Source organism: Chinchilla lanigera, unplaced genomic scaffold (assembly GCF_000276665.1).
Source record: "Chinchilla lanigera isolate Chin_1 unplaced genomic scaffold, ChiLan1.0 scaffold00007, whole genome shotgun sequence".
Taxonomy (NCBI): domain Eukaryota; kingdom Metazoa; phylum Chordata; class Mammalia; order Rodentia; family Chinchillidae; genus Chinchilla; species Chinchilla lanigera.
Window position 1 is genome coordinate 13,977,178 of NW_004955408.1, and position 19,105 is coordinate 13,996,282.

General features: G+C 41.0%; 1 protein-coding gene across 2 annotated transcripts in view; it reads left to right on the plus strand.

The window, feature by feature from the left end:
• Positions 1–19,105, plus strand: part of Ttc1 (tetratricopeptide repeat domain 1) — a 40,282-nt gene that overhangs the window by 10,221 nt on the left and 10,956 nt on the right. For both annotated transcript variants that reach the window (XM_005376252.2, XM_005376253.2), the window contains exons 3-5: positions 10,417–10,477; positions 12,434–12,546; positions 18,317–18,353. In XM_005376252.2, the coding sequence (XP_005376309.1) occupies positions 10,417–10,477; positions 12,434–12,546; positions 18,317–18,353 (211 nt within the window). The remainder of the gene's footprint in view (positions 1–10,416; positions 10,478–12,433; positions 12,547–18,316; positions 18,354–19,105) is intronic.

Genomic DNA, 19,105 nt, shown 5'->3' on the forward strand with positions numbered 1-19,105 from the left:
CTGGAAATCCAATTGTTTACTCCGCAAACTTCTAACAGTGTGTAAGGGCCTGCTTCCCCATGGCCTTACCAATAATATGTGTTGTTGTGCCTTTTGAGTTTTGCCAGTCTGATAAAGAAATAATTCAGTATAGTTTCATTTGCATTTATTTAATTATAGTGAATTTGAGAACCTGATATATTTGAGGGCCATTTTCATATCTGTGAATCATTTATATCCTTTCTCCATTTTTTGGTAGGGTTTTTAATTTATTTGTTCTTCAGTTTTTAAGAGTTTTGGGTTTTTGTTTAGTTGGTTTTTTGAGATGGTCTCACTGTGTAGCATGAGCTGGCTTTGAACTTACTGTGTAGCCCTGGCTCAAACTTGCAGCGATTCTCCTGCCTCAGCCTCCCAAGTGCTAAAAGTACAGGAAGGCACCACCATTCCCCCAACAGTTTTTGACTTTTTTTTAATAGAAATTTTAGCTCTTTGTAGTACACATTACAAATAATCTTCTCTGTGCTTGTTGGTACTCTTCTGTAATTGTGGTAAAATAAACACAACATTGAATTCAGACGTACAACTCAGTGGCAGTAAGTATATTTGTATTGCTGTACAACTATCACCACTATCCATCACCAGACTGTTTCATCTTTCCAAACCAAAATTCCACATTCTTTAAACAGAAATTCTTCATTTCCTCTTTCCTATAGCCCCTAGTATCCACTGTACCATCCTCCTTTCTGTTGCATTGGACTATTCTAGGTACCTCATATAGGTAGAATTAGAGGTTTGTCCTTATGTGTCTGACTTATTTCATGAAGCATGATGTTCTCAAGATTTGTCCACATTGGAGCATATATATGCATTTCAGTCCTTTTGGTTATATATATATTCCACATTTTGTTCATCTGTTCATCGCCATCTATGGACACTTGGGTTGCTTCTACCTTTTGGCCATTGTGAATAATGCTGTTAAGGTTGATGTACAAATACCTGTTCATTTTCAGTTATCTTTAGACTTTGTCTGTAGTGGAATGTTTTCTTGGTCAGGTTAAAGTTTTTAAATTTTCCTTTAGTCAGATTTATTAATCTTTTTTTGTATCACCTCTGAGTTTTGAGTATTAACAATTCCCTATGCTAAAGAGAAATTCACCTCTTTTCTTCTAGTGCTTGCATGATTTTACTTTTTATAATTAGACCCCTAATCCGGGGCTGGGGATTTAGCTCAGCGGCAAAGCGCCTTCCTGGCAAGCACAAGGTCGTGAGATCGGTTCCCGGTACCGGAGAAAAACCAAAAAAAAAAAAAAAATTAGACCCCTAATCCATTTGGAGTTTGCTCATATGTATGTACTATAACCTATGGTTTTGTTTTGTTTTCCAAATGGCTACCATATCTCAGCAACAGTTTTTTTGTTTGTTTGTTTTTTGAGACAGATTCTCACTGTATAATCCTGGCTGGCCCTCCTCAAACTCTCACCAGTCTTCCTGCCTCAGCCTCCCAAGTGCTGGGGTCACAAGCATACACTACCATGCTTGGCTCAGCAACATTTGTTTAAGTACCTCTTTGCCTAATAATCTAAATGTTTGTTCTTGTTATTTTGAGGCAGGGTCTTGCCATGTAGTTCAGCCAAGCCTTAATCTTACTTTGTAGCCCAGGTTGGCCCTGAACTCACAGCAGTCCTCCTGCCTGAGCCTCTCAAGCACTGGGAATACAGGCCGCTCCACCACACCCGACAATCTAAATGTTAATAGCAACCAAAATGAAATTTGTTTCCTTTTCAGAATGTTTTCCTGCCTGTTCAAAACTATCATTTAAAAATGTATCGTGACATTTATGAAAACAAAGAATTTCATCTAGACTTAGATTATAACTGATGAATTTAGATTTAAAAAAACAGCAATGCCTTAGTTTTGACAGCAAGGGAAGTAGAAGTGGCTTTTCTTTAGGATTATGAAACAAAAGCTCTGTGTTCCATTTCTACAGCAGTTTGTGTACATCACTCAGCTCAGCTTCCTGCAAATAATTCTTTACTTCCACCCCTGAGAAAAATACTATGGTCTTGTGGTTAAGAACATGAACTTTAGAAGGTCAGACAGATCTGCCCTAGCTCCATAAGTTAATTTGCTGTAAAGTGCGATAAATATAGTACCTGTCTTGTACTCGAGAAGCTGAGGCAGGGTGATTGCCAGAAGTTTGAGGCCAGCTGGGGTTACATAGTGAGTTCAAGGACAATCCGAACTACATAGGAGACCCTCTCTCCAAAAACAATAGTAGTAATGATACCAGCCTCATCAAGTTGTAGGGATTAAGTGGCTACCACATAAAAACAACCAGAAACTGGTAGTTATAGCTATTATTTCAATATTAAATGATGATAAATGACAAAACTCTTCACCAGAACTTATAAAATCAAGTATATATGTATTCTACAGTTTCTTAGAAGCGTGCAAACCTCAGTTATATAGCTCCTTCAAGTTAATTTATAAAGAATTGAGTTTTTAGCAGGAACATAGGGACAGGAAAATTTGAATGCTTCTTTCTCATGTATCTTGAGTACTAGGTGTGTGGGTATATATTTTATAGTATGGTATACTATGCATTTGCTTTATGTTTTTTCAAATATAATTGTAGTCCTACCCATTTCTCAGTGGGGCATTGAAATCTCTAGCAATTACTGTTGCATCTGTTTCTCTTTTGGAGTCTATCAGTTTTGCCTTTATGTACTTGGTAACTACTGTTTGGTATATTTATAACTTACATTTCCCTGACTTGTTGACTCTTTGACCCTCATGAAATGTCCCTTTTTGACTCTAGTAAAATATCTTGTCATGAAACCTGTTTGGTTGATAGTACTTGAGATAGCCACTAAAGTTACTGTTTTCACAGTATGTCTTTTTCTGTCTTTTTACTTACAATATTTTTGTGTTTTTGTTTTTTTAGTCTAAAACATGTGTCTTATTGATAACATATGGTTAGATCTTTTCTTTGTTTTTGTTTTTTGAGACAGGGTCTCAATACGCAGTTTAGGCTGGCCTTAAACTCGTTATGTAGCCCAAAGTGTCCTTGAACTCACAGCAATCCTCCTGCCTCAGCCTCCTCAGTACTGGGATTACAGGCATGCATCACCACACCGGGGCTTCATATCTTCTTTATGACCATTTCTCTTGTAGTATCATCATTTGTATGAGATGAATTTGTATGCCATTTTAATACTTTCAGACTTTATTAACTACGTATATTTTTTTGCTATGCTGGGGATCAAACCCAAGGCCTTGAGTGTGTTAGGCAAGTGCTCTTCCACTAAGCTGCAACCCTAACCCTGTTTTTACTTCTTAGCTATGTTCTTATTGTCTGCTTTAGGCTTTATAATACTCATCTTATTACAGTGTGCTTTAGTTTAACACTTAATACCAGTAAAATATAGAAACTTTAATTATAGCTTCATCATGTGACTTTGGACTACATTGATACGTATATTACATCAATATGTGTTGTAAGCTCAATCCTTATAGTGTCATAGTTACTGTTTCCATTTACTGTTTATAATCTTTTGTCTTTTAAAGACATTGAGGGAAGAAAGAATCATACCATTTCTGGGGCTCTTCATTACTTCCTGTAGGTTTGAGTTATCATCTAGTGTCATTTCCTTTCAGCGTGGAGGGCATTACAGTATTTAGTTACATTTTGTAAGACATGCTTATGAGCAGAAAATTCTCTCAGTCATTGTTTAGCTATGAATATCTTTATTTTGTATAGTTGTGCTAAAACAATTTTTGATTGACTAGCTTTTTCTTTCACCATTTTAAGTGTCATTACACTACCTTCTGTCTTCCATTGTTTCTGAATTAGAAATTAAGCTGGGGATTTAGCTCAACGGCACAGCACCTGCCTTGGAAGTGCGAGGGTCATGAGTTTGATTCCCAGTACTGGGGGGAAAAAAATGAATTAGAAATGAGTAAGTTTGTTGTTTCCTTATACCTTTTTTCTCTTGCCTTTTTTTTTTTTTTTTGCCTTCAAATTTTCTTTGTCTTTATCTTTCAGTAGTAAGGACCTAGCAGTGCTTAAAGATGTGATCTCTATGTGGAGTTTAATAAGCTTCTTGGATCTTTAAAGTTTTTCATCAGAATTTTGAAATTTTCCACCTGTGTTTCTTCAGATATTTTTTCTGGTCTTACCTTGTCCTATAACTTCTATCAGAAATGGTGAGGACTCTTATTTCTCTTTAATTTTTTTTTTCTGTCTTAAACAGTTTCTAGTGATATGACTACTTACATATTCCTCTTGGTGCAAACTCAGATCTGCTATTGAGTACCTTTGTGAATTTTTCATTTGCGCTACTGAACTTTCTCGAGCTTTTTTTCTTTTTTCTTATGAAATATTTTGTTGAGCTGGAGATGTAGGCCAACGGTAGAGTGACGCGTAGCATGCTGAAAGCCCTGGGTTCAGTGCCCAGCACCACAAAACAACAGAATTATAACTTCTTTATCTTGTTTCTCTATTTGTTAAACCACTATCATGCTCTTTCAGTCTTTAAACAGTTTCCTTTAATTCTTTGAACATTTTTTAGCTACTTTCACATTTTTGCCAGTCTAATATCTGAAGATACTGAGACAACTTTTGGTGTGGTGCGGTGTGGTTGTTTGTTCTTGTGGTGGTACTGGGGATTGATCTTAGGTCACTGAGCGTCATCCCCACCGCCACCACCCCACACTTTATTTTGAGAGCAGGTCTTGCTAGGTTGCCCAGGCTGTGCCTGAACTTGGACCCTCCTGCCTCAGCCTCTCAGGGTGCTGGGATTGCGTATGTGTACACTACATTCAGTATTATTTGTGGGTTTTTTGGTGCTGGGGATTGTATCCAGGGTCTCTCTTGTGCTAAATCTGTACTCTACCACTGAACTATACCCCCAACCCTTCAGGCACAGCTTTCAGTGACTGTTGTTATTGACTGTGTGTTATTGACTGTTGGTTTCTTCTTTTTGCATATTTTGTAATTTTGAGTTGACATTAAACATTAGGTAATATAGCACCTCTGAAAGGACTTTTGCCTGCTTACCACCAATTATTTGTGGTGTTCTTTTATTATTTAGTAGTTTACCTGAACTAAAACTGCAGTTCATTTCTCTTGTGTTATGTAGCCCCACTGATGCCTTTGCTCACTAGGGTTTTGCTTTTTCTTACTATTACTTTTAATCCTGGTTATTTTCTGGGTTAATATAGTTTCTGCATAGCTTATAGCAAGTCAGTAAGTGCTCAGAGACTGTGAACACTTCAGCCAAGAAGCCTTCCTCCCAGTACAGAGAATCGGACACTTGTTCGAGGCCAGGCAGTTTTCAAGTCTACCCCACTTTTATTGCCCTCGCTGGACTCATAGGTCACCTTGTCACCTGTGCCCAGCCTCCTGGTGAGGGCGATGTGAGAACTTGCCTCGTATTCTCAATCTCCAGTCAGCCAGGAATATTTGGAGAACGAATCAAGTACTTCTTTGACTCCCTCTGCCTGACTTGTCCAGCAGTTCATTGCTTGTTCCATCCAGCACTGCAGCCTGGGGCAAGTAGAACCCCCGGGGTTCTTCATCTTCTTGCCACTTGAATTGCTCCTTCTGACTGACAGTACCGTTGAGGATCAGTTAGTCTTCCTTCTGCTCCAAATCAAGTCAGCCTCCTGCCGCAGTGACACTGGGTGGTGACAGGCTGCTTTGCTGGTGCAGTTACTGCACCAAGTTGCCTGCTGAGGGAAGAATGGGACTGGACCCAGGCAGCCACACCACAGATTTCCATGGTTCTTTCCTGCACGTTGACAGGTGTAGGCGTCACTCTGTCAAAAGACTTGGTCAGTTTCCAGGGGACTGAAAGCGTTGGTTTTATAAATTTTGCCAGCTTTGTAATTACTTTTAGGGAAGTTTTGGCAACCTCCTCACTTCGGCCACAACTAAAATCCCACATCATAATGAGTCTTGAACTGTGTAAATATTTTATGCATTCAAAAAATAAATCAGGGGCTGGGGATTTAGCTCAGCGGCAAAAGCGCCTGCCTGGCAAGCGCAAGGTTGTGAGTTCAGTTCCTGGTACCGGAGAAAAACCAAAAAAATAAATAAATAAATAAATAAATCAGAAAGGATGAGAAAAAATCAAGCCTTAAAACCAATTACAAATTAATATATCTGTAACAAATTGATTACATAGAGAAGGCAATGCCACTAACTTTGGACACAGTGTACCCTTTTGATTGTGTACCCGTACAGTCAGAAAAACCACTTGGTTGACTCACTGTTAGTAGTGATACTTGAATAGTAATCTTGAAACTTGCTTATTAAAGGACAGAACAAATGAGTAAATGTACAGCCTCCAGTTTATAGAACAAGAACTTCCTGGATCTTGAGTTTGTCATCTCTAGAAAGACCTCCATTATCACCTCTCCAAATTGGCTTGAAAATGCAAATCAACTAATGTACATGACAGCAGATTATAAGCAGTGATATGCTATACTGGTGTCGGTTGTGCAGAATTTTTAATACGAAGCCAAAGCAGTTTTAACTGTTGAAATAAACTCCGTTCATCGAGGGCATTACCTATCTGGAGGTTGCCTTGGCGTTCCCATGATTTACAGTGCAGAATAATGTCACTGTTCTCCCTGAGTTTTCAGGGAAGGGGAGGAGTACTAAGTAAAGAGCCCTGTAAAATTGCGTTGGTTCCCATTTCTACGGAAATATGATTCAAGAGCAGATGTTTCCCCATGAGGCCCCCGGAACCTTTTAAATGTGTTAAAAGGCATTGTGGAGGTGTGTGAGAGAGCTCCTGACCACATTAGAAGCTTCTGTTTATAGAACACCACCTAGAAAGATGTGCATGTGATAGTGCTGCCGAATATCAGCACTACCAGCAAATGTATTCATGAGGGCTCCTGGCACTTAGCTTGCAAAGACCCAAACCCCTATAAAACCTGTCCTTGAACGTCCGAAACATTCCACAGGGTATCTACTGGCCTTTGGAGGGGGTACCTTCAGGGAGCAGAGTAAACCCCGCCCAGTCTCTGGACGTGATCAAGTCAGTCTCTTGGCACAGCTAGGAGGTAGTTCAGCTGGAAGATAGCTTTCTCCTCAGAAGTGTTATTTTTAGCTGTTTCCAAGGAGATGTTCAACATGATATTGATAATTGCATTAAGCCTCAATTTACATAATCTGTGGAGAGGGAAGCACCAGCTCTTTGCCAGTGTGTACTGCTCGCTGGATCACTGAGTTGTGATTCATCAGCCAGAACAGGAAGACCCCTTCCTTAGAGTGATTGATCTGAGAATGATCTCCTTGGTGAGGCGGTGTTCAGTCCTCATAATTGTAAAGAAACAGCTTTTCCCAGGATAGCTCTGATTAGTAAGTGCTTTGTAGAGCACTGGGGGTCTTATCTTTGCCTTTATGTTATATACTTCCCAAAGAATAATTGAGCTTCTCTGAACATTCTAGCAGGGCAGCCCCTCTGTACCCTTCTTTTTTTGGTACCGGGAATCGAACCCGTGACCTCACGCTGGCCAGGCAGGCGCTGTGCCGCTGAGCTATATCCCCAGCTCCTCTCTGTACCCTTGCTGGAAGGACAGCCCTCCTCTGTCTATGTGTCTGAGCACGTAGCTCAGGGAGCACACACGTGGAGTAGTCAGGAAGGAGAGGTGACAGCTGCCTAGCCAGCCAGATCCGCTAACTCAGCCTTGGCGATGAGTGGGGTAAACAGATGCTGCGGCCAGATCAGCCTCACACCCATGAGTGGTCTCTTTAAACGCGCACACATACACACATGCACACACACACACACACATACACACACTTCGAAAGAGCCTGCCTGATCTGGCAGTCTGAGTGACTCACTGAGCTCAGAACATTCCTGATGAGTTGGCTCATAAGAACAGATTATGGAACGGAGAAGGGCTTGAGATCAGAGTGACAGCAAAAGAAAGTGAAAGTTCTGAAAGCATTGACGTTAAGCTGTCCTGGCTTGACGGATTACTTTTCTCTAAAGAGTTTCTGTTTTAAAATAACTGTTAACTGCATTTCTCATGCAATTTTTCTTAGTCCCTCAGCAGGCGTCCCCTCTTCCCATCTGGAGAAACTCTTTTGTCTATTCATCTTATTGTCAGTAGCTCAGGTCCCTCACCCCAACCCATGTGACCTGTGGGTGGCTTACTGGGTGCTTCTGATCAAGACCTTGTGTCTACACCAAGTGAAGCAGAGCAGAGGATATGGGTAGAATTTATTTGCTATCATTGCAGCCCTGTCGTGGCCAGAATCTTTCACTGAAAGACACGTATGATTTCTGTGTCTCAACAGAGCTCTTGACAGAGCTGTCTTGAGTACTACTTGTCTTCTAACCCTATTCTTCAAGCTTCCCTTACCTGTGAATCTGCATCTAACATTTTTTTGCTTAAGATACTCTTACTTACATTCAAAACCCCTGACCACAAGGCCAGCCTGGGCTACAAAGTGAGCTCCAGGCCAGCCTGAACTGCACAGACCCTGTCTCAAAAAGACAAAACAACAGAAAAACCCTGACCAATGAAATAGAGAACATTACAATGCAGCCACCTCTCATGTGGATAACCCAAGATAAATATGACTGTAATGTTGTATTTTTTAACACTACAACCACCATTTTATTTTTTCTGTATTCCCTTAAATAGTCCTTCCTTGGATATATCTTAAAAATGAATTATTATTGTATATCTGGACTACATTAGCTACGACAAAATTTAGATTCATTTTATACTTACATTTCAGTTTGTTCAATAAGGTTCATCAAGTGCTTTGTTTTATACAGAGTATAATAACAAGGCTTTTAGGAAACACTCTGGTCTTATCAATAGCATATGAATAGATATTCTTCAGAGAAATAGTATTGTTACTTTGGTTCCTGACATTGAGAGCACCGGTTATTTAGGGTATAGGCCTTTCTTGTGCATCAAATAGCCTGATAACTGTATTTTTTCCCTTTGAACTCTTAATTAAATCAGAAGCTTCAGGAGTGAAGGGGGAGATTTTTGGAGCTTACCTGTTTTTAAAGTTCTGTCCAAAGGTGGGAGGCAGACCTGCAGACACTTCTGCCAGCCACATTGGTACGATGTTCTAGAAGAAAGCACACCCAGACTCATCAATGCTTGATGTGTGTTCAGCCTTCTTTTTTAGAGACAGGGTCCCCCTGTGTAGTTCAGGCTGCCTCAGCCTGCCCAGGTGCTAGGATTACAGGCATGCACCACCACACTCGGCTCATCTGTGTGAATTTCTGAGTCATTAGAAGACACTAAGCAAAGAGACTTATCTCAGTTTCTGTAAATTTCCCTGTCAGCCTGCTAACAGCATACTGCCCTGACCCTGTAAATGCAGCTCCCCCTCCCCCACACCTTCCCAACCTACTTCGTTTCATTTATGACACAAACCACACTTGTCACTAAGTATTAAATTACTTATTTTGTAGAAACATAGCACTACTTGTTGAGACCTTATTCACAGGTCACTCACTGTACTGGAAGCTTTACATACATTATCACAACCCATTAAATATTAAGACATAAAACTATTAAATATTCATTTTTGAAATGAAGAAACTAAGGCTGAGAATTTCCTTTGAAATTTGCAACCAGAAAGTAGTAGAGCCAGAATTGTAATTCTGAGTGCTGTACAAACCACAGGGAATGTTTGATTTCATTTTTAAGTAAATAGTAATTGAAACTGGATTGCCATTCCATATAAAAAAGATAGAAGCAGGAAGCAAAGGACATGCTAAAAAAAAATCTAGTTTTTATTTTGAACATCAAGAATGCAGTTGACAATTAGCTAGGTGGTCATGTGTTTTCTCTGTCACTGAGATGTAGGTAAAATTGGCCCCGTTCTCTAAAGTCAACTTACTGCATATGATGAGTAGACTGACTTGTATGTGAAGAAAACGTACTTTTTGTTCCCTTATAACACTGTGAGACATTACAGCAGTGCCTCAGCGCTTGCCGTTAATTGGTTCTGGGAGGCACCCATGGGTACCAAAATCAACAAGTACCAAACAAATTATTTTGACTGGAAAGGGTAGTGTGTAACTCGGTAGTCGACACTGACAAGTTCTAACTTACATGTCAAATGATGAGTACCAGGACAAGTTTTTGTGTCAAAATATGTCGAGTATCAGTCAGGTATGGTGATGCACAGCTGTAATCCCAGCACTCAGGAGGCTGAGGCAGGAGAATCGCTGTGAGTTCAAGGCCAGCTGGGCTACATAGTAAAACCCTGTCTCAAAATGACCAGGGCTAGGGATTTAGCTTAGCGGCACAGCGCCTGTCTGGCAAGCGCAAGGTCGTGAGTTCAATTCCCAGTACCGGGGGAAAAAAAAAAGTACCGAATTTGATGAGTTTCAAAGCAATGAAGTGCTAAGGTATAAATGTGTGTAATTCTCTGATCTCTTTCAGAAAAGAAGAGAAGAGAGCACTAAACTAAAGGAAGAAGGAAATGAGCAGTTTAAGAAAGGAGGTAAGAAAACTTTTAGCACCAGTGTCTGGTTGTCTCGATTCCTTATATTGTTTTAGCGTCTGTGAAAACATAGCAGGGAACATTTGGAAACAACTAGCAAACTTGAGCTCTTCCCAGTACACTGTTGCCTTGATACCTAAAATTTAGGGTTTTTTACCAGCTCCAAAGCATTCTCAATTGGCATTAATTGGTTACCATATGTCTCTTTGGCACAAGCATAGTTGCTTTGTTTTGTTTTTTTCTTTTATCAGTCCACAAATCGGGGGTGAAACTCTTCGGCTCCTGCTTTAGAAAACACTAACCTTCCTGTATTGCTGGAAACAAGTCCCCACTGCTCAAGTGCTCCAGTGCTGTGAAATGAGCATAGCCATCCCAGCCTAGGAAAGTACTTGTTTTTTCTTTGGCTGTGTTAAAGCTGTTAGCTTTTAGTTGTTATAACCAAATACTTGAGGCAGGCCAACCTTATAATGAAAAGAGTTTATTTAGCTCACAGCTCAGGAGTCTGAAAATGCAAGGAGCATAATGGTTCCTCTGGTGAGTGCCCCTTGACAGATGGAAGGAATATTGCAAGAGAAACTGAGCATTACATCTCAAAATAGGAAGCCAGATAGCTCCAGCATTATAATAACTGGCTCTCCTCAGCACTTACTCCAGGAGACACGTGTTCCCGTTTCAGAAAGGCACCAGTGACCTAAGGGCCTCCCACTAGAGCCCGAATCTTAGAGGTTCCACTTCCAAACAGCCCATACCGAAGACCTAGGCCCCTGACAATGAAACTTCACAGAAAGAAGCTACATTCTACCTTGTAATTGTAACAGATGCCTTAAGTAGAGAGGTGTTTTTCATATCCTTCTATATTTCCTGCATTTATTTAGGAATCAGTTGGGGTTCATCCCAGTAATTTGGAGAAGCTACTAATTTGATCTTACTAACAGCCTTCTGTCACATTTCAAAGTGTATATGCAGACCAGACGTGATGGCACACACCTATAATCCCAGCAATCAGGAGGCTGAGGCAGGAGGATTGTTGCAAGTTTGAGACCAGCCTGGGCTACAAAGTGAGCTCAAGGCCAGCCTGAACTGCATAGCAAGACCTTGTGTCAAAAAAAAAAAAGAAAAGAAAGGAAAAAGAAATCTTAGGAGTACTAACATCTTCCTCTAGGTATTTTTAGGTTCAAATTGTTTTTCTTGTATTTAGCAATCATCACTTTTTTTTTCTAATATAACTAATGGTTCTAATGGTGTGTTAGTATTAAATGTTTCAAACACAAGTGAATAGACAGTATTTTCTTACTATCCTGACTGTAATTGTGTATATAATAAGGAATATATAAATTGCTATGTCTTTTCTCTTTTAAGATCTTTAGATACCATTTTAGTCAGATTGACTCTATGAAAGCATCATAGTTTTAATGAAAATACGTACATACGGTTTTATCCCCCTCTGGGTGCCGGGTCTTGAACACAGGGCTTGCACACACCAGACAAGTGGTTTACCACCGAGCCACAGCCCTCGCCGTAGAATTTTGCTTCTTCATGCTGAGTCATGGAGCCCACATTGTAGCGTCTTTCATCTGTCCAGTTCCTTAACCCCTCTCAAAACTCCTTTCTTAACTGCTAACCCAGATGAAGGCTGAATGTCTAAGGCAGTGGGGGTGAACCCGTGGCACGCGTGCCACGGCCAGCAGTTTATTTTCACTGAGAGCTCTGAAAGGTTGGGCGTGCCGCTACTCCCAGGCATTGTGCGCTCTCCATGCCAGCCTGTTCAGCCCTCGTTTCTCACGTGCCCTGTGGGGCTGCACAAAGGAGTACTGGTTCTGTGGCGAGAAAAGAGGAGGAAAGGATTTGAAAGCGTTTGTCCTGAGAAGGGAGAGCTGTGCACCCTGAGAGTCTGTGGAACACAGTAGTATCGGAAGTAGAATACTGAGTGCTTGTTCTCTACTTTGCTGTCCTCAGATTACGTAGACGCCGAAAGCTCTTACACTCACGCCCTTCAGATGTGCCCGGCATGCTTCCAGAAAGACAGATCTATTCTGTTTTCAAATAGAGCTGCTGCAAGAATGAAACAGGTGAATCTCTGTCTGACCTTTTCTTTTTAAAAAGCACGTGATCTTTTTTTTTTTTGGTCTTTTTGAGGCAGGGTCTCACTATGCAGTTCGGGCTGGCCTGGAGCTCATTTTGTAGCCCAGGCTGGTCTTGAACTTGCAACAATCCTCCTCCCTCGGCCTCCCGAGTGCTGGGATTACAGGCGTGCACCACCATGCCCGGCTAAAAGCACATGATCTTGCAGTGTTTCCTAGTATAGTTCTCTCCAAAACCAACATAGGGGTTTAAAGTTTGTTTTTCTTTTCCTGTATGTGTATTTCCCTAATGCAAAGGATACAAGGAGAATAGAAGAATTCTGAACTACTGTTGACCTTTCTCTTTAAAGCAGTTGAGTGAATACTTGCATGGAAGTATCACATTAATAATATCAGCCCTGCAATCTCCCAAATGAGTGGACAGTGAAGTCTTAAATAAATGAGACAGTTGAAATGATTTTAGGGCTCTAAGAGGGTCCAACTCTCTTAAAACAGAATTCAAGATTCTCTGAGTTAAGACCCCAGACTTCCTGGACGGCCAGTATTTATTAGGTTTTCAAACAAAGGAGGGGAATACTGAAGAAAATGCAGAAATTTGGGCAGGACTTGGGATTCCCTTTAAGGACTTCTCCAAGTAATACTTTAAGTTAATTTAGGAGAACCATGTTATCTCCAGGAGGGCCTTCACTCCAGGAATGAGGTGCCTGCAGCTACAGTCTCCTTTTAGTTCATTGGGGTTGAGCCAGAAGCCCTCAGCTGTGGCCTTGTCTTGTCCTTTGAGGCCTCATGGCTTCACCCACCATTACAGGCCTCAGTAGGGACCAGTGACTCACAAGTAAACATGAAAAGCCAGTTGGTTAATACAAGTTCTGCTTAGGCTGGCCATGGTAGCGCATACCTGTAGCCTCAGCACTTGGGAGGCTAAGGCAGGAGGATCCTTGTGAGTTCCAGGCCAGCCTGGGCTACTTCATTTTTAGTGAGCTCAAGGCCAGTGTGAACTGCATAGCGAGACCCTGTCTCAAAAAGACAAAAAAAGAGTCCTGCTCAGAGCTGCTTCATCGTAGTAGTCTCCTTTGTGAAAGGAAGGCTGGCAAGTTTCCACTGAACTGGGGCAGGTTCATGAAGCATGGAGCCAAGTAGTACGTGTCCCAGAATAGCAGCAGCTGCTTATTGTAGGCTTCTGGAATTCTAGATAAAGACTCAGAGACACAGGGAAATACTGGTTAAAACTCTAGGCTTAAAGATAGCTGTTCCTAAAACTCTACTTCTCTCTGAAAATGTGAACGCTTGAGTGAAATATCCAGCAGTTAGAATGAAAACCCCTCTGGTTTTCTTATTCAGCCAATTTAATTAGTATGGTTATATATGAGTGAAGAAGGTATTTTTAAAGAAAGCACAGCCATTGTTTAGCCACCACTACCTATAACCAGAATAGCTCCCACCACTACCTATAACCAGATCTGTAGTGGGTAAGTTATTTAGCTAACATACATTTAAGTAGCCACAAAGCTGGCTTCAGCGAGGTGGAAATGAATGTTTTGGTTTGTTGGTTTGTTGGTTTGGATCAGGTGTTTACCATCACTGTCTTGATAGTACCTGAAATTCTCCAGTGCCTCTGCTGAAGTCAATTTGGGTGACCAAGTTTTCTTGTTACAAAGACCCAGTGCCTGAAGGCTTAGGCACACAAAAAAGGTTTTGTTTTTAGCTAGAACTTACATAATTGGATTTGGTCTCCAAGGTAAAGTGTTTCTGGAGTGTTTGATGTGGCAAGAGAAAAGAAATAATTTTATAGAATTTACTGACCAGCTGGACATGGTGATGCACGCCTGTAATACCAGCACTCAGAAGGCTGAGATAGGGGAATCGTTGTGATCAGTGTGGGCTACAAAGTGAGTTCAAGACCAGCCTGAACTGCATAGCGAGACCCTGTCTCAATGAGACAAAAAAAAATAAAAAGGAAGTTATAGACCAACCTTTTGTATTAGGAAAAATAAAACAATTATTTTAAGTCTGTTTTAAATTGTATTTCTGCCAGATGTGGCGGAATGGTGCATGCCTATAATCCCAGTGACTTGGGAGCCTGAGGCAGGAGGATTCAAATTAGAGGCTGACCTGGCAACTAATGGGACTGATCCTGCTTAAATTTCAAAAAGGGAGTTGGGGTCCGTGGTTCAGTAGTCGAGACCATTCACAAGGCCCTGGGTGCAATTCACTGGGGCTGGGGATTTAGCTCAGCGGCACAGCACCTGCCTGGCAAGCGCGAGGTCATGAGTTCGATTCCCAGTACCAGAAAAAACCAAAAACAAAAAAACAGTTCTCAGCACTGCAAAAAAAAAAATTTTTTTTAATATAGAAAACATCTGGGCTGGGTGTGGTAGTACATACCTGGAATCCCAGCACTTGGGAGGCTGAGGCAGGAGGATTGCCATGAGTTCTAGGCCATTCTGGCCTGCATAGTTCAAGTCCAGCCTAAACTACAAAGCAAGACGCTGTCTCACAAAACAAAACAATTAAAAGAAATTTTTAAAATTCTATTAATGTAGTCTATCAGTGATCAAAATTCACATCTAGCACTTTTTATACATAGCTGAAAAATTCTAATAATTTTGTATCTGTCCCTCCATCTAGCCACATTGTCCGACTGGACATTGATGCTGTAAAATGTGATCAAGGTACCTTCATCGTTAGAGGAAATGGCCCACTTGACTCCTGGGGCTTTGGGACTCTATGTCCACTATAGTCTAAGTTAGTGACACTTCTAGGCATGGCCTATCATTAAAGACTAGTTCTTTTGATATTTTGGGGGGACAGGGTCTCACTATGTATGCCAGGTTGGCCTCGAACTTTCGATCCTCTTGCCTCCTCCTCTTAAGTGTAGTGTGCACCTCCATGCCTGGCAACCAGTTACTGAGTTAGGAAAATGTGTGGTTTTGGTAGTCTTTTGTCTGCAAACTTGAGAACTCAAAAGAGCGTTGCTCTATTACTGTTTCCTGTATAAAGATAGCTTTGTTAGTGTGAGTTTTGGGTTTGTTTTCTTTTGCTTTTTGAGATAAGGTCACACTAATGTAGCGGGCTGGCCTTAAACTTACGTAACCCAGGCTGGCCTCAAACTCACAGTGATCCTCCTGCCTCAGCCTCTAGAGTGCTGGAATTACAGGTGCAGGCCGCCACAGCCAGCTTACTTTTTGGTTTTTAAATTGCACCTTTGATACTTCAAGATCTTAACACACTCAGGCTTCCAAGATTAGTACTCTGATGCAGTTGAAGGAGCATATTCTGTATTTTCCAAGGACATGATGGGTGAACTACTTAAGAAGTACAGTTTCAGAAAGACTGGTTTGCAAGTTCCGCATCCCTGACTGAATGCCACTCACCAGACTTTGTATTTTATATCTGAGGAGAGAAAGCAAACCTGAGTCAGAGCTGAGTTTCACCCCTGGGTTTATTAGCAAGCTATAGAAGAGCAGGCAAATCCCAAAAGAGTAGAGTATTTAAAAACAGAAAAGGAGGCCAAACACTGGTGCGTATCTGTAATCCCAGCCAACTCAGGAGTCTCAGGTAGGAGGATCACAAGTTTAAGCCTAGCTTGTGCAACTTAGAGACCCTGTCTCAAAATTTTAAAAATTTTTAAAGGGCTGGGGATGTATGTAGCTCAGTGCAAAGTCCCCAGACCAGTGTTGGGGAAGGGGAGCTTAAAGTGCTGTCTTTATTATGTACCTTGCCTTATATAGATTTTTCTGATGTCATGTGTTATGTACATTTTTATCTAGAGTGGTGTAGACAGGTACATGTATAAATAAATTATGGAGGGGCAATAAAAGCCTTAAGTTTTTTCATCCTTTCCTTTTGTAGACTAGCACTGTACACAGCAGACAGGACTGGGTCCCTTGAGGTGTTATAGTACACTGGGAGCCCTTGACAAAGCACTCTGTGAGAAAATGGCATTTCTTTATTTGAAGAGGCCAACAGATGAAAAGATGCACTACAACTGAGTAATAGCTTTTAGGGACACAAAAAAATATCGCCACAACAGGTGTGCACATAAGTTACTAAGATTTACCTATTCCTGCTTCAGAAACTGTGAAATTGCGAATCTTCACTTCACAGAAATCTGATAATTTGGAGAAATACTTACATAAAGTTATAGACTGTCTACTGCAGGGCTTCCTAGGGTTTTCATATGTGAGTTGGTATGGTGAACATTGGAAGACAAATAGTGTCTCCCAGATGACCTTGGAAAATTTGGGGTTTTGTTTTTTGTGGTAAAATACACATGACATAAAGTTGGCCACTTTAATCATTTTAAGGTACCCAGTTCCGTGGCATTAAGTACCTTCACAGAATTGAGCTTGTTGATACATGTGTGTCCCCAGCACTGAAGAGGCTCAGGCAGGAAGATCACAAGTTCAAGGCCAGCCTGGACAGTGTAGCAAGACCCCATGTGTATGTACCAGTTCACCAAGATGAATGTAATTATTATGTGCCACAAATACAGAAAAATCCTTTAAGAAAAAAACCAGGTGTGGTGCGGCACGCCTGTAATCCCAGCACTCAAGAGGCTGAGGCAGGAAGATTGTGAGTTTGAGACCAGCCTGAGCTACAAAGTGAGCTCAAGGCCAGCCTGAACTACATACCGAGACCCTGTCTCAAAAAAAAAAAAAAATTAGGTGACCGTCACTACCTTCTTAATTCCAGAACTTTTCATAGGCCTAAAAGATACCTTGAAGTTAATAAGTAATCACTCAGCATCCTGAAACTAGAATTGTTTTTGGTTGAATCCTGAAACAGAATTTAATGACTTTGCTCTCAAATATTCTGCAAAACATTCAGTATTTGCTACAGTAAGTTTATGGGAGTTGAGAACTTTTTTTTGAACTTATTTTGTGTAATGCAGAGAACTTCTAATTTGGAAAAATACTTCAGAGCTGAAGAGCTCTCACATGGCATTCGGCCCAGCTGTTCATGTTTCAGTTGAGAACCCGGGCCCTAGAGAGGGGCAGGGTGGCCCACAGCAAGCAGTAGGCAGTGCCCGGGCTGGGGCCGGACCTTAGTTCTGTGACACCCCATGTTCCTTCTGCTGTGCTGCGTTTGCACACCTAGCAAGCCCCATTAGGGAGGTGGGTTATTTGGTGAGTTGTTAGTATTTCTGTCTCATCAGTAGATAAGGTGATGTTCATGACCGAGACTACATGAAACCTATACTGTCTACTGTATGTGATTCCTGGAAGATTCTGTTATGTGTAATATAACAACTAGCCAAAGGGGAGTGTAATAATCCTTTTTTTTCTTTTTGTTTTGGTCTTTTTGAGACAGGGTCTTGCTGTGCAGTTCAGGCTGGGCTTGAGCTCACTTTGTAGCCCAGGCTGGCCTAGAACTCACAATGATTCTCCTGCTTCAGCCTCCCGAGTGCTGGGACTACAGGCATGCGCCACCGTGCTCGACGTTCCATTTCTTCATATATCAGTGGCTCTGTTTATTCATCACAAAGTTTTCTCATTGTCCACATTCTAACATAACAGGTCTTAAAAATGTAATAGGTCAGTTAGACAGTCCTCAAGGAAAAGAAGCTACTGGAATATTCATTACCAGGAGGCTTTTAGGTCCAGCATTAATTTTGGATTTTATGCACTTTTTTTGTGATTTCTTTGAAAAACATCCTGTATCTCCATGAACAATTACTAATGATCGTGTCAGTGCACCTTTGAGCCACTAAGATAAAGCTAGGGCAGTGCATCTTAATGTTTGTGTTTCCTTGTAGGACAAGAAGGAGATGGCCATCAGTGACTGCAGCAAAGGTACAGCTTCTTTTTTCTCGGTACCTGTGACATTCATGAGCATTATATCAGCTGCACAGATATGGGGCTTTCAGACAGGGGTGCACTGGAACTTGTGTATCCTTCTTTTGGGCCTTTCCAGTTCAGCATTTTCAGATGGCTGTATAGTAAGCATCTTAGAGTAAGCATATTTTTGAATGGATAGTTCAGCCAGTTTCTGTTGTGTTAGTAAATATGTGAAGAACAATTCAAAGTTATCTTTTGTTTGCTATATCTATTCTCTTTAATAAAGGATTACTCAGTGATTTTTGAGTTCGTAAAATGCCCTAAATTTTTTTTTTTTTTTTTTTGTCTTTTTGAGACAGGGTCTTGCTACGCAGTTCAGACTGGGCCTGAGCTCACTTTGTAGCCCAGGCTGGTCTTGAACTCACAATAATTCTCCTGCCTCAGCCTCCTGAGTGCTGGCATTACAGGCATGTGCCACCACATCCAGCAAAATGTACTAATTTTAATGTTTTAAAATGTATCAGTTTACAGCAGTAAAGGATCACCCACATCAAGATACTAAACAATAACCTTATCCATGAATGTCACCATCTCTTATATGTGAAATAGCTTGTAATTTCCTTCTGCTAGAAATGTTGCTCTCCATTTCTATGAGCTAAATAGTTTCTCTGTCCTTTAAACCCTTTTAACCATTGTATTATACAAGTGTGAGTACCTCAGATCAGAAATTGATTTTTTTTTTTTACTCAATTAGGGTTTTATTAGTT